The following is a 26767-nucleotide window of genomic DNA, read 5'->3' as shown; positions in this document are numbered from 1 at the left end:
TGCTTGTGAATATATATATATATATATGTGTATATATATATATATATATATATATATATATATACATAAATTCACTGATAGGGTTAACTTTATAATTATAAATTATACTAGTGTTACCACATTAGTTTTGACTGTTCTGTTGTTACCAATTTATAGTGTTTCATTGTTTATTCTGGATTCATTTAATCATGTTTCTTACTTCAAACTCTCATTTTTATTTTTACTTGCTATATATATATAGCAAGTCATCTGGGGGACTCTTGGAATGGTGGAACGACCCTGGAGTGCCTCTCCCCTTTCTTATTGAGAGTGCCTCCTCTTGAGATACGACGGGAACGCTAGGAATTCTTTCCTGACGAAGCAGGGAAAGGATACCTCATCTCGAGCTACAAGGAGGAAACGGGGCTCCTCTGGATGTTGGCGGGACCCTCATGCTTCCTCTGGAGTGGAGACTGGTATGGCGGGGAACTTCTTGAGTTGCAGCAAGGGTGTGAAAGCCCCTTTCGAAGTTCCAGAGGTTAGGTGTGATTAGCCTCGAGACGCCTCAGCGGAAATCGGCCTCACCTCGCCTGGAGGGGAGAACCTGCTGGATTTTCTCGAGGTGCGAGAAAATATATATGAAAACCTACTCTCGGAGAAGGCAATGGCACCCCACTCCAGTACTCTTGCCTGGAAAATCCCATGGACGGAGGAGCCTGGAAGGCTGCAGTCCATGGGGTCGCAAAGAGTCGGACACGACTGAGCGACTTCACTTTTACTTTTCACTTTCATACATTGGAGAAGGAAATGGCAACCCACTCCAGTGTTCTTGCCTGGAGAATCCCAGGGTCGGGTGAGCCTGGTGGGCTGCCATCTATGGGGTAGCACAGAGTCAGACATGACTGAAGCGACTTAGCAGCAGCAGCAGCAAACCTACTCTGCTTCATTTTTCTCCTTCACCCCAAATCTTCTTAAACAATGAATGCTATGAATATTTCTTTGAACACTTTGGCCATGTCAGATAAAGCTTATCTGGAGCCTACATTTGTCCAACAGAACAATTATTGATCTGCTAACAATCTAATCTTACTCCTCCAAATTCATGGATGTTGCTTAAATAAGCAGTACTTCTAAATTTAGAAATCTAAAGTAGAAAGCAAAAAATTAACCGTATTTTTTACAATACAGACTTATCTCTTCTCCTGCAAGCTTTGTTTCTTTGTTCACGTATGTACATGTGTTGTTGTTCAGTAGCTAAGCTAAGTCGTATCTGACTCTTTGTAGCCCCATGGGCTGTAGCACACTAGGCTCCTCTGTCCTTCACTATCTCCTGGAGTTTGTGCAAATTTGTCCATTGAGTTGGTGTTGCTTTCTAACCCTCTCATTCTCTGCCATCCCCTTCTCCTCTTGCCTTCAATCTTTTCCAGCATCAGGGTCTTTTCCTTTTCAATGAATAGGCTCTTTGCCTTAAGTGACCAAAGAATCAGAGCTTCACTATCAGTCCTTCCAATGAATATTCAGGGTTGAATTCCTTTAGGATTGACTGATTTCATCTTCTTTCAGTCCAGGGGAGTCACAAGAGTCTTTTCCAGAACCACAGTTCAAAAGCATCAGTTCTTCAGTGCTCAGACTTGTTTTATGGTCCAGCTCTCATATCTGTACATGACTACTGGAAAAACCATAGTTTTGACTTACTGGACCTCTGTCAGCAAAGTGATGTGTCTGCTTTTTAATACACTGTCTTCCCTGGTGGCTCAGATGGTAAAGAGTCTGCCTGCAATGCAGGTGATCCAGGTTCAATCCCTGGGTTGAGAACATCCTCTGGAGAAGGGAAATGGCAACCCACTCTAGTATTCTTGTCTGGAGAGTCCCTTGGACAGAGGAGCCTGGAGGGCTACAGTTCATGTGGTTGCAAAGAGTCAGACACGACTAAGCGACTAATACATTCACTTTACAGGTTTGTCATAGCTTTTCTTTCAAGGAGCAAGTGTCTTTTATTTCATGGTTGCAGTCACTGTCCACAGTGATTTTGGAGCCCAAGAAAATAAAATCTATCACTGCTTCCACTTTTTCCCCTTCTAGTTTCCATGAGGAGAAGGCAATGGCACCCCATTCCAGTACTTCAGGCAATCGCACCCCACTCCAGGACACGATTGAGCGACTTCACTTTCACTTTTCACTTTCATATATTGGAGAAGGAAATGGCAATCCAATCCAGTGTTCTTGTCTGGAGAATCCCAGGGACGGGGCAGCCTGGTGGGCTGCCGTCTATGGGGTCGCACAGAGTCGGACACAACCGAAGCGACTTAGCAGCAGCAGCAGCAGCAGCACCAGTTTCCATGAAATAATTGGACTGGATGTCACGATCTTAGTTTTTTTAATGTTCAGCTTCAAGCCAACTTTTTATAAATTCATTTATTCATTCATTCTTCAAATATGTTTATGTATGTAAATGTGCAGATTTATTCATTGAGTCACTGATTCAACAAAGAAGACTTGGTGCTATCTATAAAGGGAACTAGCAAGCTTTTTAAATCCCACATACTTTCACTCTTAAAAATTTTTCTATGCTTTAAATAGTGCCTCTTGATGAAAGTGAAGGAGGAGAGTGAAAAAGTTGGCTTAAATCTCAACATTCAGAAAACTAAGATCATGGCATCTGGTCCCATCACTTCATGGGAAATAGATGGGGAAACAGTGGAAACAGTGTCAGACTTTATTTTTTGGGGCTCCAAAATCACTGCAGATGGTGATTGCAGCCATGAAATTAAAAGATACTTACTCCTTGGAAGGAACATTATGACCAACCTAGATAGCATATTAAGAAGCAGAGATATTACTTTGCCAACAAAGGTCCAACCAAATCAAAGGCTATGGTTTTTCCAGTGGTCATGTATGGATGTGAGAGTTGGACTGTGAAGAAAGCTGAGTGCCGAAGAATTGATGCTTTTGAGCTATGGTGTTGGAGAAGAGTCTTGAGAGTCCCTTGGACTGCAAGGAGATCCAACCAGTCCATCCTAAAGGAGACCAGTCCTGGGTGTTCATTGGAAGGACTGATGCTGAGGCTGAAACTCTAATACTTTGGCCATCTCATGTGAAGAGTTGACTCATTGGAAAAGACTCTGATGCTGGGAGGGATTGGGGGGAGGAGGAGAAGGGGACGACAGAGGATGAGATGGCTGGATGGCATCACCGACTCGATGGACATGAGTTTGAGTGAACTCTGAGAGTGGTGATGGACAGGGAGGCCTGGCATGCTGCAATTCATGGAGTCGCAAAGAGTCAGACACTACTGAGTGACTGAACTGAACTAAACTGAAAATCATTATAAAAACAATATTTGTACAATTATGTATAATGTATGTACAATTGACCGTGGAACCTGCAGATATGGCGGATCAGCTCTCCTATGCACTTTAGGCAAAGGAATTTGATATCTGCAGGGGTCATAGAACCAATTCCCCTTGGATTTTGAAGGAGGTCTATAATTTTTTAAATCATTCTCTTATGTTAAATGTCATGTGATATCTGATTCTTCATTATTATCAAAATTTGCTTTGATGTACAAACTTGTATATAAATATTTGTAAATATTCTTGCTTTTTCTGTAGGATAGATCCCCAAAAGTAGAATTATAGACTGAAAGGGGGTAATTCCTTTTATGATATTAACCTAAAATTTTTAAGTGCTTTCCAATAAGTTTCATAAATTTCCTCTATAGGAACAGGCATATAAAAATGCTTCTTTCATTTCTTCTCAAGTATAAGCACTATTTTTAATATTTGCTAACTTAATACATAAGGGAAGGTTCTTCACTATACATATTTTTTACCATTTGTAAGAATTATTTTTTAAATTGAAAGATACTTGCTTTATAATGTTGTGTTGATTTCTGCTATACAACAATAAGAATCAACTATAACTATACATATGTCCCTTACCTCTTGAGCCTCCCTCCGCTCCTCCATCCCACTCCTCTAGGTCTTCACAAAGCATTAAGTTGAGTTCCATGTGCTATACAGCTGCTTCCTACTAGCAATCTGTTTTACACATGGTAGTATATGTACGTCAATTCTACTCTCTCAATTCTTCCTTCCTCTTTCCCCACTGTGTCTACAAGTTCATTCTCGGTCTGTGTGTCTATCCTGCCTTGCAAACAGGTTCATTAGTGCCAATTTTCAAGATTCCATATATATGCATTAATATACAATATTCATTTTTTTCTTTTGACTTACTTCACTCTGTATAACAGGCTCTGGGTTCATCCACCTCAGTACTATGGATTCAAATTTGTTTCTCGTTATGGCTGAGTAATATTCCTTTATATATATGTACTACAACTTCTTTATCCATTCATCCATTGATGGCTATCTAGGTTGGTTCCACATCTTAGCTACTGTAAATAGTGTGCAGTGAACTTTGGGGTACATGTGTCTTTTTGAGTTATGGTGTTTTCAGGGTATATGCCCAGTAGTGGAGTTGCTAGGTCATATGGTGGTTTTTTTTCCCTAGATTTTTAAGGCGTCTCCATACTGTTTTCCATAGTAGCTGTATCAATTTACATTCCCAATAACAGTGCAAGAGGGTTCTCTTTTACCCACATCCTCTCCAGCATTTATGTTTGTAGATTATTTGGTGATGGCTATTCAGACTTGTGTACAGTGATGCCTCATTGCAGTTTTGATCTGCATTTCCCTAATAAAGAGCTTACTCCTTGGAAGAAAAGCTATGACAAACCTAGATAGCAATCGAAAAGCAGAGAGATTACTTTGCTGGCAAAGGTCCATTTAATCAAAGCTGTGGTTTTTACCATAGTCATGTATGGATGTGAGAATTGGATCAGGAAGAAGGGTGAATGTTGAAGAATTTATGGTTTTGGACTGTAGTATTGGAGAAGACTCTTGAGAGTCTCTTGGAAAGCAAGGAGATCAAACTAGTCAATGCTAAAGGAAATCAGTTCTGAATATTCATTGGAAGGACTGATGCTGAAGCTGAAGCTCCAGTACTTTGGCCGCCTGATGCAAAGAGCCAGCTCATTGGAAAAGACCCTGATGCTGGGAAAGATTGAAGGTGGAAGGAGAAGGGGACGACAGAGGATGAGATGGTTGGATGGCATCACCAACTCAATGAATACGGATTTGAGCAAACACAGGGAGGTGGTGAAGGACAGGGAAGCCTGGTATGTTGTAGTTGATGGGGTCACAGAGAGTTGGACGTGACCAAGCGACTGAACAACAACAATAATGAGCATGTTGAGCATCTTTTCATGTGTTTTTTGACCATCTGTGTGTCTTCTTTGGAGAAATGTCTGTTTAGGTCTTCTGCCCACTTTTTAAATTGGGTTGTTTGTTTTTCTGGTATTTAGCTGCATGAGCTGCTTGTATATTTTGGAGATTAATCCTTTGTCAGTTGCTTCATTCGCAATGACTTCCATTCTGAGTATTGTCTTTTCATCTTGTTTAATGTTTCTTTTGCTGTACAAAAGCTTCTAAGTTTATTAGATCTCATTGGTTTATTTTGTTTTTATTTCCATTACTCTAGGAGGTGGGTCAAAGAGGATCTTGCTGAGATTTTTATCAAAGAGTTCTCTATGTTTTCCTCTACGAGTTTTATAGTGTCTGGTCTTACAATTAGGTCTTTAATCCATTTTGAGTTTATTTTTGTGTATGGTGTTTGGAAGCATTTGAATTCCTTTCTTTTACATGCTGTCCAGTTTTCCCAGCACCACCTTTTGAAGAGGCCATCATCCTTTCCCCATTGTATATTATTGCCTCCTTTTTCAAAGATAAGGTGCCCATAGGTATGAGGGTTTATTGCTGGGCTTTCTATCTTATTCCATTGATTTATATTTCTGTTTTTATGCCAGTGCCATACTGTCTTGATTACTGTAGCTTTGTAATATAGTCTTTGAAGTCAGGAAGATTGATTCCCCCAACTCCATTTTTCTTTCTCAGGATTGCTTTGACTATTCAGGGTCTTTTGTGTTTCTATACAAATTGTAAATATTTTTTGTTCTAGTTCTCTGAAAAATTACTTTGGTAATTTGATAGGAATCACATTGAATTTGTTGATTTCTTTGGTAGTATAGTCATTGTCACAATATTGATTTTTCTAATGCAAAAACATAGTATATCTCTCCATCTCTTTGTGTTCTTTGATTCTTTCATCAGTATCTTATATGTTTCTGCATATAGGTCTTTTGACTCCTTCAGTTCACTTCAATTGCTCAGTCATGTCCGACTCTTTGTGATCCCATGAATTGTAGCACCCCAGGCCTCCCTGTCCATCACCAACTCCTGGAGTTCACTCAGACTCACATCCATTGAGTCAGTGGTGCCATCCAGCCATCTCATCCCCTGTCATCCCCTTTTCCTCCTGCCCCCAAGCCTCCCAGCATCAGGATCTTTTCCAATGAGTCAGCTCTTCGCATGAAGTGGCCAGAGTACTGGAGTTTCAGCTTTAGCATCATTCCTTCCAAAGAAATCCCAGGGCTGATCTCCTTCAGAATGGACTGGTTGGATCTGCTTGCAGTCCAAGGGACTCTCAAGAGCCTTCTCCAACACCACAGTTCAAAAGCATCAATTCTTCGGCGCTCAGCCTTCTTCACAGTCCAACTCTCACATCCATACATGACTACCGGAAAAACCATAGCCTTGACTAGATGGACCTTAGGCGGCAAAGTAATGTCTCTGCTTTTGAATATGCTATCTAGGTTGGTCATAATGTTCCTTCCAAGGAGTAAGTGTCTTTTAATTTCATGGCTGCAGTCACCATCTGCAGTGATTTTGGAGCCCCCCAAAATAAAGTCTGACACTGTTTCCCCATCTATTTCCCATGAAGTGATGGGACCAGATGCCATGATCTTCCTTTTCTGAATGTTGAGCTTCAAGCCAACTTTTTTACTCTCCTCTTTCACTTTCATCAAGGGGCTTTTTAGTTTCTCTTCACTTTCTGCCATAAGGGTGGTGTCATCTGCATATCTGAGGTTATTGATATTTCTCCCGGCAATCTTGATTCCAGCTTGTGCTTCCAGCCCAGCATTTCTCATGATGTACTCTGCATATAAGTTAAATAAGCAGGGTGACAATATACAGCCTTGACGTATTCCTTTTCCTATTTGGAACCAGTCTGTTTTTCCATGTCCAGTTCTAACTGTTGCTTCCTGACCTGCATACAGGTTTCTCAAGAGGCAGGTCAGGTGGTCTGGTATTCCCACCTCTTTCAGAATTTTCCACAGTTAATTGTGATCCACACAGTCAAAGACTTTGGCATAGTCATGCAGAAATAGATGTTTTTCTGGAATTCTCTTGTTTTTTTTTTATGATCCAGCAGATGTTGGCAATTTGATCTCTGGTTCCTCTGCCTTTTCTAAAATCAGCTTGAACATCTGGAACTTCACAGTTCACGTATTGCTGAAGCCCGGCTTGGAGAATTTTGAGCATTACTTTACTAGTGTTTGTCTCCTTAGGTAGGTTTATTCCTAGGTATTTTATTCTTTTCATTGAAATGGTAAGTGGGATTGTTTTCTTAATTTTTCTTTCTGATTTTTCATTGTTAGTGTATAGGAATGCAAAAAATTTCAATATTGATTTTATATTCTGATATTTTACTAAATTCATTGATTAGCTCTAGTAATTTTCTGATGGTGTCTTTAGGGTTTTCTATGTATAGTATCATGTTATCTGCAAACAGTGAGAATTTTCCTTCTTGTTTTCCAGTCTTGATTCCTTTTATATATTTTTCTTTTCTAATTGCAGTTGCTAGGATTCCCAGAACTATATTACATAATAGTGGTGAGAATGGGCACCCTTCTCTTATTCCTGATCTTAGAAGAAGTGCTTTCAGGGTTTTACCATTGAGAATAATGTTTGCTGTGGGTTTGTTTTACATTGCTTCTATTATGTTGAGATAGGTTCCTTCTTTGCCCACTTTCTGGAGTTTTTATCATAAATGGGTGTTGAATTTTGTCAAAAGCTTTCACTGCATGTATTGAGATTGTTATATGGTTTTTATCTTTCAATCTGTTAATGTGATGTATCATTGATCAATTTGCATATATTGAGGATTTCTTGAATCCTTGGGATAAACCTCCCTTTATCATAGTGTATGATCCATAGTGTATGATCCATAGTGAATGATCCATAGTATATGATCCATAGTGAATGATCCATAGTGTATGATCCATAGTGTATGATCCATAGTGTATGATCCATAGTGTATGATCCATAGTGCATAGAACAGTGTATTGTTGGATTCAGTTTTCTAGTATTTTGTTGAGAATGTTTATCTGTGATATTGGTCTGCCCACAATTTTCTTTTTTTGCAATATCTTTTTCTGCTTTTGGTGTAAGGATGATTGTGGCCTCATAGAATGAGGTTGGAAGTGTTCTTCCCTCTGCAATTTTTTGGGTAGTTTGAGCATTTCTAAATGCTTGGTACAATTCACCTGTGAGACCATCTGGCCCTGGGCTTTTGTTTGTTGGAAGATTTTGATCACAATTTCACAGTTTGTGATTGGTCTGCTCATATATTCTATTTTCCCCTTGTTCAGTCTTGGGAGGTTGTACTGTTCTAAAAATTTGTCCATTTCTTTGGGGTTATCTATTTTATTGGCATATAGTTGCTCATCGAAGTCACATATGATGTTTTTGTTTTGTTTTGTTTTATTTCTGCATTTCTATTGTAACTTCTTTTTCATTTCTAATTTTATTGTTTTGAGTCTTCCCTTTTTTCTTGATGAGTCTGGCTAATAGTTTGTCAATTTTGTTTATCTTCTCAAAGAACCAGCTTTCAGTTGTACTGATCTTTGCTATTTTTTCCCTTCATTTCTGCTCTGATCTTTATGATTTATTTTCTTCTACTAATTTTGGGAGTTCTTTGTTCTTTTTCTAGTTTTTTTTTTAGGTATATGGTTAGGTTGTTTATTTGATGTTTATCTCATTTCTTGAGGTAGGATTGTATTGCTATAAAACTTTCTTAGAACTGCTTTTGTTGTATCCCATAGGTTTTGGATAATTGTGTTTTTGTTGTCATTTCTGGGTATTTTTTGATTTCCTCATTGATATCAATGATCACTTTGTTGTTTAGAATTGTATTGTTTAATCTCAGTGTTTGTGTTTTTTACAGTTTATTTCCTATAATTGTTATCTAATCTCCTAGCATTTTGGTCAAAAAAGATACTTGATACAATTTCAGTTTTCTTAAATTTACTGATGCTTGATGTGATGCATGTGATCTATCCTGGAGAAAGTTCCATGTGCACTTGAGAAAATAGTGCATTCTGATGTTTTTGGGTAGAATATCCTTCCCAGGTGGCACTAGTGTTTAAGAACCCTTCTGCCAGTGCAGAGGATGTAAGACACAGGTTTGATCCCTGGGTCAGGAAGATCCCCTGGAGGAAGGCAGGGCAAGCCACTCCAGTATTCTTACATGGAGAATCCCATGGACAGAGGAGCCTGGTGGGCTACAGTCCATAGGGTCACAAAGAGTAGAACATGACTTATGCACGTTCTCTAAATATCAATTAGGTCCATCTGGTCTAATGTGTCATTTAAGGTTTGTGTTTCCTTATTAATGTTCTGTCTGGATGATCTGGTATAAGTGGGATGTTAAACTCCCCCACTATTATTTTGTTAATGTCAACTTCCTCTTTTACATCTCTTAGCATTTGCCTTCTGTATTGAGTTACTCCTGTGTTGGGTACATAAATATTTATAATTGTTATGTCTTCTTGTTTTGATCCCTTGATCATTATGTACTGTTCTTTGTCTCTTATAGTAGCCTTTATTTTAAAATATATTGTGTCTGATATGAGGATTGCTACTCCATCTTTCTGTTGATTTCCTTTTGCATGAACTATCTTTTTCCATCCCCCTTCATTATGGTTTTTAATTAAGTCTCCTTTGTCTGTTGCTGAGATTGAACATATATTCATGTGTTTAATATTGTGTGTTGATCATAGAATTATCTGTTTCTGTCTTTTACCCATTGGGTTTCTAATTCCATGTGGTATATAAGCTGTGGTGTCATGTATATTATTCATTTTTAAAAAATATATATAATGGCTATTTTATTTTATTGATCCAGCTATTCTCATCCCATTATAATATTGTTTTACATTTTATAGCTGTTGGTAAAAATCAAAGATTTATATTGATATGTGTCAAATTTTCTAATTATTCCATTTTAAATTCAAAATCCATTATTCAAAAATTCCATTATTTATTCAAAATCCTTTGTTATTTTCAGGATAGTTTTATGTCTTCTTTACATGATGTTACACACTCCTTGTTTTAATTATTTACTTGTATCACATAGTTTTGTTACTGGTGTGATCAGAGGTCTTTTTCATTACAGTTACTATGTAGGAAAGTTAAGAATATTTGCCTATTCGTTTTTATTCAGTCAACTTACTAAACTACAGAACATTATTGAAGTTTCTGGTAGACAACTATCTCTTGAAAATAGCGATAAAATTACCCTTTTATTTCTAGTAGCTGTACTTTTAGTTATATATATTGCTTTATTACATTGATGGGATCTTAAAGGAAAAATTAAAATCATAGTGGTTATTTTCTATGTACCTTGGAAGTCATCCTTGCTCTCTGACACAGTGTGTCTCAGATACACCTTGGGTTATTCAGTACCACTTATGTAATCAGTCACTTTAAAAAATATATGTATAAATTTATCTATTTTAATTGGAGGTTTTGAAAAGCTTTGGTACTTTTGAAAAGGGAATGATATTCAAGACCATAATTAGATCCCTAAGAGTACACACTTTATTTTTTCATGTAAGGACTTAAGACATACTAGAGATACACTGAGGCTATAATCTCCTGTTTTTTAAAAGCAGGATTATCCTTTTCTCAGAGGCTCATGGATTTTGGATGGTATGAAAGAATACATGGATCTTTAATCACACTTTTGCCATAAACAACTAGAAAGCTGGGAAGAAATGTATGAAACAGCAGTTTTCAGATACTAGGTAGTAGGCAGGATAGGGCTTTGTTCCATGAGAAACGGGAAACAAATGAGATGGGATTTCCCTGGTTCTCTTCCTGTTGTCAGATTTTGGACTGCTGTGCCTTGGGTAGACACGGGCTCAGTAGGTTGAAGAGACAGAGATTGGAGTTAAGAGATTAAAGTGGTTAGAATTTTGGAGGCAGAGTTCCAGGGAAGAGGCACTGGTATGCAGAAACAGCTTCAGAAGTTTGCATAGAGGTCCTTATGGGCTTATTGATGAATATCAAACCATACAAGACCAGGCAAAGAATGACAAAACTATAAGCTGAACAATTATCAGTGTTTACAGAAGGCTGGAGTTATTTGAGTTATAGTCAATCAGAGTGAAGCTATTTCTTTGAAAACCTGGGATATTCACTAGAGATCCCAGAAAAATCATGCTTTGCTGCTGCTGCTGCTGCTAAGTCGCTTCAGTAGTGTCTGACTCTGTGTGACCCCATCGACAGCAACCCACCAGGGTCCTCTGTCCCTGGGATTCTCCAGGCAAGAATGCTGGAGTGGGTTGCCATTCTACCAGTGGGTTCTTTTTTTTTTTTTTTTTTTTTTGTGGGGGGAGGTTGATTTTGCTCCCTAGAAGGCATCTGGAGGATATTTTCTAGTTGTCACACCAGTGGAGCTTCTGGATAGAGTGGGTAGAGGTCCTCACCACCCTGGTTTGGCCAGAAAAACACCCACAGCAAAGAATTTTCTGGCCCCAAATGTCAAAAGTGCTGAGACTGAAGCTTTGTAGTACAAATAATGTGGATGCACATCCTTTACAGTGACATGGGAAACTTGGTCTTTTGATTCCCATGAGAAAGGGCTACTAATTAAAGACTAAAGAATAAAAGGAATTTGGGGAAAATCTATGCAAGGTATGAACGGGAAAAAGAATACAAATAAGCCAAGACTAGTGATAAAGGAGTGTTGAAAAAATATGGGAAGGAGGGTTTTCATACAACTAGTGTATATTTATTTTTGAATGACATAACAACAATATGTGCATTTCTCATGATGTTTTGAACTCCTAAGGCACTCAGAAAGTGGATCTTTGGATTTTAAAACCAAGAAGTCAGTAACAGAATGATAGCTCTTATGTGCAGAAGTTATTTTTGGTGTGTTGTAGTTGTGAAAGCCTTTAAAAGATAAATGAATAATTTTGCTTTTTTTTTTTTTTCCAAAACAAGAGTTGTAGTTGAAAATGTATGGAGGAAAGGATGTGTCTTATATTCCTTTTTTGGATTTGCATTCTTGGCTAACAATCTTGGTAAAAAAAAAATCCATAGCTTCAGTCTTGGCTGGAAATTAGTCCTGACCTTAACAGGTTTCAGCATGAGAGCTCTTTAGATATGTGCCTGCTCATTTGTAGTTATCTTTTCTGAAGTACTTCTTTTTCTCTGTGATCTTTGTTTCTGAGTTGTAACAGAGAAATTTCAGTTGAGTTGCATATGGTTTAGCTCTTAGCATAACAGTTGCCTGAGCCTACTAACATTTATATCCCTGCCTGTAATGATTTACTTAAAAAATCTTTTATTTTGAAATGTTTATAGAATCTCAGGAAACGCATATAAATGCACTGAATGATTGACTTTTTATCACATGGAACTTCTCATCTGTTACCTGTGAAAAGCATTTTATTCCTATCATTCCTTCTGGAGTGACTGTCCTAGTAGTTGAACAAATGACCATGATCTAGAACAAAAATATTAAGGGAATTTGAGAAAACTGAAGGTCCCTGAAAGGTTTATTTTGGGTGAGGAAATAGTCCTATACTTCAGTTAATTTAGGATTAAGGATATTTTTACTTAGTGCTTTGAAACTTAGTGCTTTTCTGTGTACAGTTCTTTTGTCTCCTTAGGTGAGTTTATTCCTAGATATTTAACTCTTTTTGTTGGAATGGTGAATGGGGTTGATTCCTTAATTTCTCTTTCTGATTTTTCATTGATATATAGAAATGCAAGTGATTTCTGTGTATTGATTTTGTTAAGTTTGCTAAATTCACTGATTAGCCCTAGTAATTTTCTGATACTATCTTTAGGGTTTTCTATGTACAGTATCATGTCATCTGCAAACAGTGATAGCTTTACTTCTTTTCCCATCTGGATTCCTTTCATTTATTTTACTTCTCTGATTGCTGTAGCTAGGACTTCCAGAACTATGTTGAATGATAGTGGCAAAAGTGGACATCCTTGTCTTATTCCTGATCTTAGTGGGAATGCTTTCCATTTTTCACCACTGAGAATAATGTTTGCTGTAGGCTTATCATATATGGCCTTTACTATGTTGAGGTAGGTTCCTTCTATGCCCATTTTTTGAAGAGTTTTGATCATAAACAGGTCCTGAATTTTGTCAAAGGCTTTTTCTACATCTATTGAGATAATCATATGGTTTTATCTTTCAGTTTGTTACCATGGTGTATCAGATTGATTGATTTGCATATATTGAAGAATCCTTACATTCCTGGAATAAACCCAACTTGATCATGGTGTATGAGCTTTCTGATGTGTTGCTGAATTCTGTTTGTTAAAATTTTGTTAAGGATTTTTGCATCTATGTTCATCAGTGATATTGGCCTGTAGTTTCTTTTTCTGTGTTGTCTTTGTCTGGTTTTGGTATAAGGGAGATGGTGGCCTCGTAGAATGAGTTTGGAAGTGTTCCTTCCTCTGCAATTTTTGGAAAGAGTTTTAGAAGCATAGGCATTAGCTCTTCTCTAAATGTTTGATAGAGTGCTCCTGTGAAGCCATCTGGTCCTGGGATTTTGTTTTTTGGGAGACTTTTGATCACAGCTTCAATTTCAGCGCTTGTCATTGGGTTGTTCATAATTTTTATTTCTTCCTGGCTCAGTCTTGGAAGATCGAACTTTTCTAAGAACGTGTCAATTTCTTCCAGGTTATCCACTTTATTGCCATATAGTTGTTCATAATAGTCTCTTATAAACCTTTGTATTTCTGCATTGTCTGTTGTAACCTCTCCTTTTTCATTTTTCATTTTGTTGATTTGATTCTTCTCTTTTTTCCTTGATGAGTCTGGCTAAAGGTTTGTCAATTTTATCTTCTCAAAGAAGCAGCTTTTAGTTTTATTGTCTTTAATATTGTTTCTTGCATTTCTTTTTCATTTATTTGTGCTTGGGTCTTTGTGATTTCTTTTCTTTTACTAATTTTGGGGTCTTTTTGTTTTTCTTTTTCCAGTTGTTTCAGATGTAAAGTTAGGCTGTCTATTCAATGTTTTTCTTGTTTCTTGAGGTAGGATTGTGTTGCTATAAACTTCCCTCTGAGGACTGCTTTTGTTGCATCCTATAGGTTTTGAGTTGTCATTTTTTCATTGTCATTTGTTTCTAGAATTTTTTTAATTTCCCTTTTGATTTCTTCAGTAACCTGTTGGTTATTTAGAAATGTGTTGTTTCATCTCCATGTGTTTGTGTTTCTTAAAGTTTTTTTCTTGTAATTGATATCTAGTCTCAGAGTGTTGTGGTTGGAGAAGATGCTTGATATGATTTCAATTTTCTTAAATTTACTGAGGTTTGATTTGTGACCCAAGATGTCTATCTTGGAGAATGTTCCATGTGCACTTGAGAAGAACGTGTATTCTTCTGTATTTGGATGCTGTGTCCTAAAGATGTCAACGAGATCCATCTCATCTAATATATCATTTAAGACTTGTGTTTCCTTATTAATTTTCTGTTTTGATGATCTGTCCATTGGTGTGAATGGGGTGTTAAAGTCTCCTACTGTTATTGTGTTACTGTCAGTTTCTCCTTTTATGTCTGTCAGTGTTTGTCTTATGTATTGACGTGCTCCTGTGTTGGGTGCATTGATATTTATAATTGTTATGTCTTCCTCTTGGATTGATTCCTTGATCACTATGTAGCGTCCTTCCTTATCTCTTGTAATCTTTATTTTAAAGTTTGTTTTGTCTGATGTGAGGATTGCTACTCTTGTTTTCTTTTGCTTCACATTTGCATGGAATATATTTTTCCATCCTCTCACTTTCAGTCTATATGTGTCTTGAGGTCTGAAGTGGTTTTCTTGTACACAGCATATATATGGGTCTTGTTTTTGTATCCATTCAACCAGTCTGTGTCTTTTGGTTGGAGCATTTAATCCATTTACATTTAAAGTAATTATTGATATATATATTCCTATTGCCCTTTTCTTAATTGCTTGGGGTTGATTTTATAGATCTTTTTTCTTCTCTTGTATTTCTTGACTATAGAAGTCTGCTTAGTGTTTGTTGTAAGGCTGGTGTGGTTGCACTGAATTCTCTTAACTTTCGCTTGTCTGAAAAGCTTTTTATTTCTCCATCAGTTTTGAATGAGGGATCCTTGCTGGGTACAGTAATCTTGGTTGTAGATTTTTCCCATTCAGTACTTTTAATATATCCTGCCATTCCCTTCTGGCCTGCAGAGTTTCTGCTGAAAGATCAGCTGTTAAGCGGGTGGGGTTTCCCTTGTATGCTACTTGTTGCTTTTCCATTGCTGCTTTTAATATTCTTTCTTTGTGTTTAGTCTTTGTAAGTTTGATTAGTATGTGCCTTGGCATGTTTCTCTTTGGGTTTATCCTGTATAGGACTCTTTGTGCCTCTTGGACTTGACTGTTTCCCTTTCCATGTTTGGGAAAATTTCATCTCTTCAAAAATTTTCTCATACACTTTCTTTTTCTCTTCTTCTTTTGGGACCCCTATAATTCTAATGTTGGTGCATTTGATGTTGCCCCAGAGGTCTCTGAGACTATCTTCAGTTCTTTTCTTTCTTTTTACTTTATTCTTCTCTTCAGAAGTTACTTCCAGCATTTTATCTTCCAGCTCACTGATTCATTCTTCTGCTTCAGATATTCTGCTGTTGATTCCTTCTAGATCATTTTTAATTTCAGTCATTGTGTGTCTCTGCATGCTCATTCTTTAATTCTTCTAGGTCTTTGTTAATTGATTCTTGAATTTTCTCCATTTTGCTTTCAAGGTTTACTATCAGTTATCTGAATTCTTTTTCAGGTAGCTTGCCTCTTTCCTCTTCATTTATTTGGACTTCTGTGTTTTCAGTTTGTTTCTTCATTTGTGTAGTAGTTCTCTGCCTTTTCATTTTTTAACGTGTTGTGTTTGAGGTCTCCTCTTCTAGGCTTCAAGGTTGAATTCTTTCTTCCTTTTGGTGTCTGCCCTGTAAGATTGATCCAGTGGTTTGTGTAAACTTCTTATAGGGTGAGATTTGTGCTGAATTTTTGTTTGTTGTTTTTCCTCTGATGGGCAAGGCTGAGAGAGGTTGTAATCCTGTCTTCTGATGATTTTGTTAGTATTTTTGTTTTGTTTGTTGTTTAGATGAGGAGTCCTGCACAGGGTGCTATTGGTGGTTTGGTGATGCTGGGTCTTGTACTCCAGTGGTTTCCTTTGTGTGAATTCTCACTATTTGATAGCCCTTAGGGTTAGTTCTCTGGTAGTCTAGCATCTTGGAGTCAGTGCTCCCACTCAAAAGGCTCAGGTCTTGATCTCAGGAACAAAGTTTCCACAAGTGGTTTGTTATGGCATTAAGTGAGATTAAAACAAATATCCAAAAATGAGAAACCAAAGATGGACCTCAGACAAATGGCAGTTACAAAATCAGACAAATAATAATTGAAATAATGGAATATTCACATATACATATACACCCATGAGCAAAGTCAAAACATTCCAACAACAGTAAAGTACAATAGATTGACTTGGTGAATAACAGAAATAAAAAATTATATTTACTAATTAAGAACAAAACTAACTAAAGGACAAACTGGAAAACAAAACTAAAGCAAAGTGCCAAGCGGGGAATATAGGAATTAAAAGAAAAACCAACAAATGTGTTGAGAGGAAAGGAAAGAAAGAAAAGAGAGAAAGAATAGAATGCAAAGTTAAATAGAGGTAGATGAAGAAGATTTGTATAAAAGATTAACTGCAAGGGGAAAAGAGCAGTACAAAAGGCAAACAGAGGAATAGATGCAGAAAGAATATAATAGATTGAAAAATTAAAAGTTAAAATTATTAAAAAACAAAGAGGGGAAAAAAGGGAGAAGAAAGAAAAATGGAATAAAAGGAAAACTCCATAGAACTGCAAAGGCCCAATGTAGAGGGAGAGGTTAATAACAACAATAAAAAGTGCGGCTGAATATACAATATACATATACACCCATAAGCAAGATAAAAACAGTCCAACAAAAACAGAGGGCAAGAGTTTGACCTGGCAAACAAAGGGAACCAAAAATTATTTCTACCAGAACAAAAGTAACTAAAGCACAAACTGGAAAACAAAACTAAATCAAGGTGCCAACTGGGGTATAGAGCAATGAAAATAAAACTAGAAAATATGTTGAGACTAAAGGAAAGAAAGAAAAGAAAGAAATAATAGATATGCAGAGTTAAATAGAGGTAGATAAAGAAGATTTATAGATATTGAAATTAACTGCAAGGGGAAAAGAACAGTAGGAAAAGCAAACAAAGGAATAAATTTAGAAAAAATAATAATAGGTTTAAAAAATTAAAATTAAAAAGAGAAAAGAAAGAAAAAAGCTGCCCAGTACTGCAAAAGCCCAACAAGGAGGCAGAGGTTTATAACAACAATAAAAAATGTGAATGAGAGGAAAAAAAAAAAAAAGCTCAAAAGCTCAGTTAGATTTCAAGTGCCAATAAAATCAACAACTACAAGGCAGGGGGAGGGAAAAAAAGAGGAAAAATCCAAAACAATCTACAGAACAAGTCAAAACATAAAAATAATAAATGTTTTTCTTGCATCACTGCTGTCAGAATCCTTTCCCTCACTGGGAGTCACAGTCCACCTCACCTCCCTAGGATGCCCTCCAACACTGTGCTGGTCCCTGGACCTGCTGTGGGGGCAGCTCAGACTCTAATCTGCTCCTACTCCTGTGTGTTCTTGCCTCCGATGTCCACAGCTCTCAGAACTAGTGTGTTTTCTTTTGTGGGAGCTCTCAATGTCCTTTTATATATGTTCCCTAGACACAGAGTCTGCCTAATTGATCATGCAGATTTAATCTGCAGCTTGTACAGCTGGTGGGAGGGTTTTGGGTCCTCTTCCTTAGCCACACTGCCCCTGGGTTTCAACTGTGGTTTTATTTCCACCTCTGCATGTGGGTCGTCCACTGGGCTTTGCTCCTGAGGCTGCCCTGGAGGACTTGGGTCTGCCCCAGTAAGGGCCAGGTGTGGAAGTGGTGCAGCTGCTTGGGTTGCAGGGGTTCTGGCAGCACCAGGTACTCAGGAGAGTTGGCGGCTAGGGTACCAGGAAATATAGTGCTCTAAAAAGGTGGATATGGGAAAACTCTTTAATAGTATAAACAATATAGAAGAAATAATGGAGTTAAATCATTATCAACAGATGCTAAAACTAGTGGGTGAAACTCTTATGAGGACCCAGATACTTACTTATGTCCATATTACATACACAAGTTACCTCCTCCAATGGAAGCATAGTAACTTACAGTGGAAAAAACTTGGAAGACATCATGTAAACAAAGTGATCCAAATGTAACAACACAATATTAGGACAAACTGACAACATGTTTAGCTAGCAAAGTAATGCTCAAAATCCTCCAAGCCAGGCTTCAACAGTTTGTGAACAGTGAACTTCCACATGTTCAAAGTGGATTTAGAAAAGGCAGAGGAACCAGAGATCAAATTGCCAACATTTGTTGGATCCTAGAAAAAGCAAGAGAGTTCCAGAAAAACATGTACTTCTGCGTTATTGACTACGCCCAAGCCTATGACTGTGTGGATCACAACAAACTGTTGAAAATTCTTAAAGAGATGGGAATACCAGACCACCTGACCTGCCTCCTGAGAAATCTATATGCAGGTCAGGAAGCAACAGTTAGAACTGGACATGGAACAACAGACTAGTTCCAAATCAGGAAAGGAGTATGTCCAGGCTGTATATTGTCACCCTGCTTATTTAACTTATATGCAGAATACATCATGTGAAATACCAGGCTGGATGAAACACAAATTGGAATCAAGATTGCCAGGAGAAATATCAATAACGTCAGATATGCAGATGACACCACCTTTATGGCAGAAAGAGAAGAACTAAAGAGCCTCGATGAAAGTGAAAGAGGAGAGGGAAAAAGCTGGCTTAAAACTTAGCATTCAGGAAACTAAGATCATGGCATCCAGTCCCATCACTTTTGGCAAATAGATGGTGAAGCCATGGAAACAGTGAGAGACTTCATTTTTGAGGGGGAGGGTTCCAAAATCACTGCAGATGGTGACTGCAGCCATGAAATTAAAAGATGCTTGCTCCTTGGAACAAAAATTATGACCAACCTAGATAGCATATTCAAAAGCAGAGACGTTACTTTGCCAACAAAGGTCTGCCTAGTCAAAGCTATGGTTTTTCCAGTAGTCATGTATGGATGTGAGAGTTGAACTATAGAGAAAGCTGAGCGCTGAAAAATTGATGCTTTTGAATTGTGTTGGGGAAGACTCTTGAGAATCTCTTGGACTGCAAGGAGATCCAACCAGTCCATCCTGAAGGAAACCAGTCCTGAATATTCATTGGAAGGACTGATGCTAAAGCTGAAACTCCAATACTTTGGCCACCTGATGTGAAGAACTGACTCATTGGAAAAGACCCTGATGCTGGGAAAGATTGAAAGTGCGAGGAGAAGGGGATGACAGAGGATGAGGTGATTGGATGGCATCACCGACTCGATGGGCATGAGTTTGAGTAAGCTCTGAGAGTTGGTAATGGACAGGGAAGCTTGGCGTGCTGCAGTCTACGGGGTCACACAGAGTCGGACATGACTGAGTGACTGAACTGAACTGACAACATGTGTCTCCTGAGAAAGGCAGTATTATTTCAATGAGATATTGGGTTGGCCCAAAAGTTCATTCTAGTTTTTCTGTAAGATGTTCTAGAAAAGCATGAATGGACTTTTTGGCCAACCCAATATTTCAGAGTAAACACACACAGCCACACACACACACACATTACAACATGAAAGTGATATGACAGAAGCTAGGGCAGTGGAAACCACAAACAGAACACTTTTTTCCATGTACATCTGAGCCATGGAATACAGGAATTAGAATCACATTCTTAAATTGAGATATTAGAAATTGAGAGGTGTTTTATATCATTTTGAGGAGTAGCATAGCCAAGGGCAGAGACTGAAGCCAGATTTCTTTGGTTTAAATTCTGTCTCCACCACTTACTAGCCATGTGACTTTTGGCAAGTTAAATATCTATGCCTCCAGGTTATTCATCTTTAGAGTGGGAATGATAATTGTCCCAACCTTACAGGACTGTTGTGAGGATTTAATGAGTAAATCAATGTAAAGTGCTCAGAATGGAGACTCACACATTGCAAGCACCATAAAGCTGTTTCTATCATTAATTAGTTAATTACAAAAATTATCTGATACCCTCGTGGAATACAAAAAACTTTTGCTTAAAAATCAAACAAACAAAAACTAATGAAGTAAATAAACGATCCTGGTCAAGGGCAGTGCTATGCTGTTAAATGTTTACCAAGTAGCTTGAGGAAGTGTAAAGTCCTCATCTATGTATACAGATACTTCAGACCACCACATGATGTTACTGAAAATGGAGATGGCAAGAAGTGTACACAGTCCTCCTTGCGAGCCGATACTGGCTGGCTCTAACACACTGCTGGAATGGTGTCATTTTCAATAGAATTTAAGTAGATGGTTCTGGAATTGCACACTGAGTTTTCAGGTGAACATTTGAAGGTGTTAAGTTTTCCAGATATTTCAAATATTGTGAGCCTCACTTTGTAGCTCCTTTTTAGCATGTGTGTGCATCTGTGCATACTTTAGGCCAAGAAACCAAGTATTTGATTTGTAGAATTATCTCTGTAAATAAATCAAAGAAACAAAATTACACTAGATGAAAATACCAGGGTAAGCCTGATGATCCATCAGATAATTTTGCTTTCTATGAGAAAATATTTTTAAATGACTATCTGAATTAAAAAAAAAAATGATTCTAGGTGTGCACCTCCTCGATGATATGCAATTGTACTGGTGGCTACAGCCCTCCAGATTGCAGGGTGAAATCCAGAATATCGCCTGAGGAACAGGGCAAGTATCTTTCTCTTATATATCCAGTTAATAGAATTGTCAAATTGCTTGCTTTCACAAAGACATAGTTAGGTTTTTTCCACTTAGAAAGAAACCAATATTTGTAATTAAAAGGTAAACAACTAGGCTTCCAAAAGAAATAGAAACCAATATGCTTTCTTAATCTTGCTTTTCCCCCCCTAATATTAGCTTTTCAATATGACTGAAGCTGAGTATCTTTTAAAATTTTTATTTACTTGTGTCTGACTTTGTCCTTTAAATTATCCTTCAACCCTTTCCCACTTTTATGGTTGATCCTGTGATCTGAGCTCTATATCAGCAACACACCCTGTGTCTAGCACTAATATGTGTCTGTTATAGAAGAAATAAGGGAAGTAGAAGATAAACCTTTAGTCTAAAGGAGTTTTCAGTTTAAATGATAAAAATCTATTAATTGCTGTTAAAGAGATGACAGAAGGATGCTAAAACAGTATGCTGTTTATCATGACTTTAATTTTTATCATTTATCCACTGATTCAGCAAATATTTCTTGAATTCCTAATATATACGCCAGATGCTTATCATATGACACTTAGTAAAACAAAGCCTCACTCCTCATGGAACTTAAAGAACACCCAGTGCTAATTAGTTGCAGAATTAGAGTTAGGGATCATGTCTCCTATTTTTTTATGCTTGTGCCATTTTAGTAAAACTGCGGTGACTGCATAGGTAAAAACAGATCCCTAATGTTGGAGAGCCATCACTCTAATAAAGATAAACAAGATATGCACAGATACGGTAGAATTCTGAGATAATGCACCTTGTAATAACGCACGTTTGTTGGTTATATGTCTCTGAAGTTATGGGGTTCTAGTTATCCTGTAAGATTTTGCTGTAGCTGCTGTATAAGGTAGAATACATTAGAACTTCCTGGAACTTAGTGTCTGTTCTTTTAGAATGAGAGAGTTTATAGAGATAGCCTTAAGTATTATGATTCTATTATTATTTTCATTGATACTTGAATTATGATGAAAATTAAGAACATTGTGATAAGTTTGCTGTAACTTAAAAGTACACAGCTTAATTTTTTCCTCTGATTTTTTATGTATTTTTATTTTTAGATTTACCCACGGAAAGAACTTCTGAGAAGGGTGGGAAGAAGCAGTGGCTTTTGGCTCTCTACATCGCTTCACCTGTTCTTGTTGTAGCAACCATAATAGCTGCTTCACGGAAGCTTTCGAAAAAGAGGTTTAGCAAGAAAGAGGAATCCCGAAGTAGTGGGTAAATTAAATTTGTGTTCTCAAGTTAAACCATTTAAATCTAGTCAGAGGTAAGGCAATATTATGAACAGCAACAATACTTCACATTTTATAGGAATTTCGAATGCTACATCAATATATCACTTAATTGTTTGAGATCATCTTGGATATCCTTATTTTAAAGTTTCACAAATTTCAGAATCTGGTTTAATCACTTGCCAATGTTATTGCCTCAGTAATTGAGACAGGAAGAATGGAAATGCACCCACATCTGTTGCTTTCGCATGCCCAGTGGTTCTCATTTCCACTATATACAAGCTAAACTTTTCCGATATATCATGGCTTTCTCTTTGTTGAAATTTCTGCTTTATATACTCCGAAAGTGAAAAGTGTTGGTCGTTTAGTCATGTCCTACTCTTTGCAATCCTGTGGACTGTAGCCTGCCAGGTTCCTCTGTCCATGGGATTCTCCAGGCAGGAATACTGGAGTGGGTTGCTATTCCCTTCTCCAGGGAGTCTTGACCCAGGGATCGAACCTGGGTCTTGCTGCACATTGCAGGCAGAGTCTTTACTATTTGAGCCACCAGACAGTGACTAAATATATAACATTCAGTGTAGTTATATATTCTTGGTGTATTTTCTTTTCATCATTAACAATTGTATCTTAAATTCTATTTTTACTCTTATATATTGTTGTATCCCAGCTTGCTTTCTGCAAGTTAGATTTACCTATTACATATTTTTCATCCCTTATTTTCAATCTTTCTTAGATTTTAGTTGATATCCTATAATCAGCCTTTATATGAAAAATATAGTAGTAGAGTTTTCGTATTTATATGCTTAATGTATGATCGCAGATATTCATGTTGAAGTTTACCATCTTATTTTCTTCCTACTTACTGGCCTCTTTTTTGGCATTATTTCCTTTTCCCCAATTCCATTTTTTTATTATGATTTTTCTGTTTTCTTTGACTATTTTGTACATTTTAAATTCTGTTTTGATTGTTTTAATGGTTTTTGTTAACTTGTATTTGTAGCAAATGCTATATATACAATGTCTTAATTTGCTCACTATATGTCTTCTGAATAAGACAAGGATCTTAGCCTTGTAACACTAATCTATCTTTTTCAATCTGTTTATCATTTGGTTTTTCAGTTTCCTCCAAGTAAATTTTGTGTTTTTTAAAAATTATCATTATTATATTTAGTTAACATTTATTAGAATTTCCTGTTACATTTTCCAGATTCTTTGCTTTACCATTCCTTTCTTTTAAATTTAGTTCTGAGATAATTTAAGAAATGTAAAAGGCTTCCTTTGTAGCTCAGTTGGTAAAGAATCTGCCTGCAATGCAGGAGACCCTGCTTCTATCCCTGGGTTGGGAAGATCCCCTGGAGAAGGAAATGGCAACTCACTCTAACATTCTTGCCTGGAGAATCCCATTGTCAGAGGAGCTTGGCAGGCTACAGTTCATGGGGTCTCAAGAGTTGGACACAACTTAGTAACTAAACCACCACCAAGAAATATAAAAAGTTGCAAAAATGGCATAGAGTTTCTTGGCTCTATCACTTAGGTTTTATCAATGATGGCACCTTACATTAACAGCGAATTTTCACAGCCAGGGGACTGGCATTGGTATAGTTTTATCAGTTAAACTATAGACCTGAAAGCTCAGCATTCAGAAAACTAAGATCATGGCATCTGGTCCCATCACTTCATGGCAAATAGATGGGGAAACAGTGGAAACAGTGGCTGGCTTTATTTTTTCTGGGCTCCAAAATCACTGCAGATGGTGATTGCAGCCATGAAATTTAAAGATGCTTACTCCTTGGAAGGAAAGTTATGACCAACCTAGATAGCATATTCAAAAGCAGAGACATTACTTAGCCAACAAAGGTCTGTCTAGTCAAGGCTATGGTTTTCTTGTGGTCATGTATGGATGTGAGAGTTGGACTATAAAAAAGCTGAGTGCCAAAGAATTGATGCTTTTGAATTGTGGTGTTGGGGAAGACTCTTGAGAGTCTCTTGGACTGCAAGGAGATCCAACCAGTCCATCCTAAAGGAAAACAGTCCTGAATATTCATTGGAAGGACTGATGCTGAAGCTGAAACTCCAGTACTTTGGCCACCTGATGTGAAGAACTGACTCATTGGAAAAGACCCTGATGCTGGGAAAGATTGAAGGCGGGAGAAGAAGGGGACAACAGAGGATGATATGGTTGGATGGCATCACTGACTCGATGGGCATGAGTTTGAGTAAGCTCTGGGATTTGGTGATGGACAGGGAGGCCTGGCATGCTGCAGTTCATGGGGTTGCAAAGAGTCAGACATGACTGAGCGACTGAACTGAACTGAACTGATAGACCTTATTCATATTCACCAGTGTTTACAGACGTCTATATAGTCGATGGGGTGGTCACAAAGAGTCAGACGTAACTGAGAGACTCACTTATTTGTTGAGTATGTGTGTGTGTGTATATATACATTTTTTTCCCCCATGGATCACAGCCTTGAGGTGAAGGGGCTTGCATAACTCAATGAAATGCTGTTCAAGCCCACACAAGACAGATAGGTCATAGTGTAGAGTTCTGTTAAATTATGGTCCACCTGGGGGAGGAAATGCAACCCACTTCAGTGTTCTCAGTGCGAGAACCCTGTGAACAATATGAAAAAGCAAAAATATATGACACTGGAAGATGAGTCCCCCTGGTCAGAAGGTATCCAATATGCTACTGGGGAACAGCGGAGGGCAATTATTAATAGCTCCAGAAAGAATGGAGAGGCTGGGTCAAAATGGAAATGTTGCTCAGTGTGGATGTGTCTGGTGGTAAAAGTAAAGTCCAGTGCTGTAAAGAACAATATTGCCTAGAAACCTAGACTGTTAGGTCGCTGAATCAAGGTAAATTGGACATGGTCGAGCAGAAGATGGCAAGGTTGAACATTGACATCTTAGGAATCAGTGAACCAAAATGGGTGTTAATGGGCAAATTTAATTCAGATGACCATTGTATCTACTATTGTGGGCCAGAATCCCTTAGAAGAATTGGAGTAGTCCTCATGTAGTCAATGAATGAGTCTGAAATGCAGTACTTGGGTGCCATCTCAAAAATGACAGTATGATCTTGGTTCGTTTCCAAGGCAAACCATTCACCTTCACAGTAATACAAGTCTATGCCCCAACCACTAATGCTGAAGAAGCTGAAATTGACTGATTTTATGAAGACCTACAAGACCTTCTGGAACTAACACCAAAAAAGGTGTCCTTTTCATCACAGAGGACTGGAATACAAAAATAGGAAGTCAAGAGATACCAGCAGTAGTAGGCAAGTTTGGTCTTGCAGTACAAAATGAAGCAGGGCAAAGGCTAACAGAGAATTGTACCTGCCTTGGTCTTCCCAGATGGTATCACCTCAATTTGGGGAGACTTCTTTCTCTGCCTGGCTTCACATTGCTGTGTTACAGCATGGAAAATCTTCCCTGCAGTAAGAAGGGGCAATCATGGGTCTTTATTTCCTTCTCTCATAGATCACTATCTTGCCTAACTAATATTCAGTATCTGAAAACCAGTGTTGAACATGTTTTGTCCAGATTTTCAGTTGTTTCAGGCAGAAGAGTAAAGCCTGTCTGTTACTCCATTTTGATCAGTATTGGAACTGTATCTTTGTGGTTTGTAACTGCACTTTCATAGGTATCTCTCCATCTCATATTCTGTTTGATTTTCTCAGATCATTCTCTCATATCACCATTTCTTCCTTCTCAGTCCTGTTCTAGACTTATGGATTCTATTCTTGCAAAAATCTCTATGGAGATTCTAAGTATTCTCAGAGGTTTTTTTTTTTTTTAATCATTTGTATTTCTTGGTGTGTGAGCTCACTGTTTGGCTATGGCTGCTGATGTTAACTACTAGGGCTTTGTAATCAGAGACTCTTTTCTCTTCAGTATCTATGATTTTCCCATGAAAATTCAGCATGCCTTGTGTTGAAGACTCACACATGTGGGTGGTTTCCTTTTTGCTTCTTTTAAAGCAAAAATATTTAAAGCAAATGCTCTGCATGGTGTTCAAGCCTTTGTAGGAGTGTGAACTGGCATCCTGAAAGTGCATTTTTTTGGAGGCTTGGGACTCCTCAGTGATGCACTTTCCCCCATCTATCCATACATGTTGCATATCCCCATTTTCCCTGCTGCATTCCAAAAGCCCCTGGTCAGGATTTTTACTAGCCCTATTGAATGGGTGGTATGACCATTCATGGCTCCCAAGTTAAGTGGCTCCAGTTAAGGAGCTCACTTAGTTTCCCTACATGCAAAGTCCTCATAACTTATATCCTTCTAAGGAATGACTATTGAATCTCTAGTCCCAAAGTTGTATCATTGGTTTAGACACCCCTGCAGTCATTCACTTTTAGCTCGTGTTTACCCTTTGAACTCTCTGTTTCTTCATTTATACTAAAGATAATTCTTTTCTTGTTAACCTCAGTTATATGT

The 26767-nt window shown here is 37.7% G+C and overlaps 1 protein-coding gene across 1 annotated transcript in view; it reads left to right on the top strand.

The window, feature by feature from the left end:
* Positions 1-26767, top strand: part of LOC138078042 (disintegrin and metalloproteinase domain-containing protein 32-like) — a 179474-nt gene that overhangs the window by 148310 nt on the left and 4397 nt on the right. Inside the window, exons 18-19 of the mRNA XM_068970509.1 lie at positions 20961-21051; positions 22152-22311. Of these exons, the coding sequence (XP_068826610.1) occupies positions 20961-21051; positions 22152-22311 (251 nt within the window). The remainder of the gene's footprint in view (positions 1-20960; positions 21052-22151; positions 22312-26767) is intronic.

This window comes from Capricornis sumatraensis, chromosome 4, assembly GCF_032405125.1.
Source record: "Capricornis sumatraensis isolate serow.1 chromosome 4, serow.2, whole genome shotgun sequence".
Classification (NCBI taxonomy): Eukaryota; Metazoa; Chordata; class Mammalia; order Artiodactyla; family Bovidae; genus Capricornis; species Capricornis sumatraensis.
This window is presented reverse-complemented; position numbering and strand designations above follow the sequence as displayed.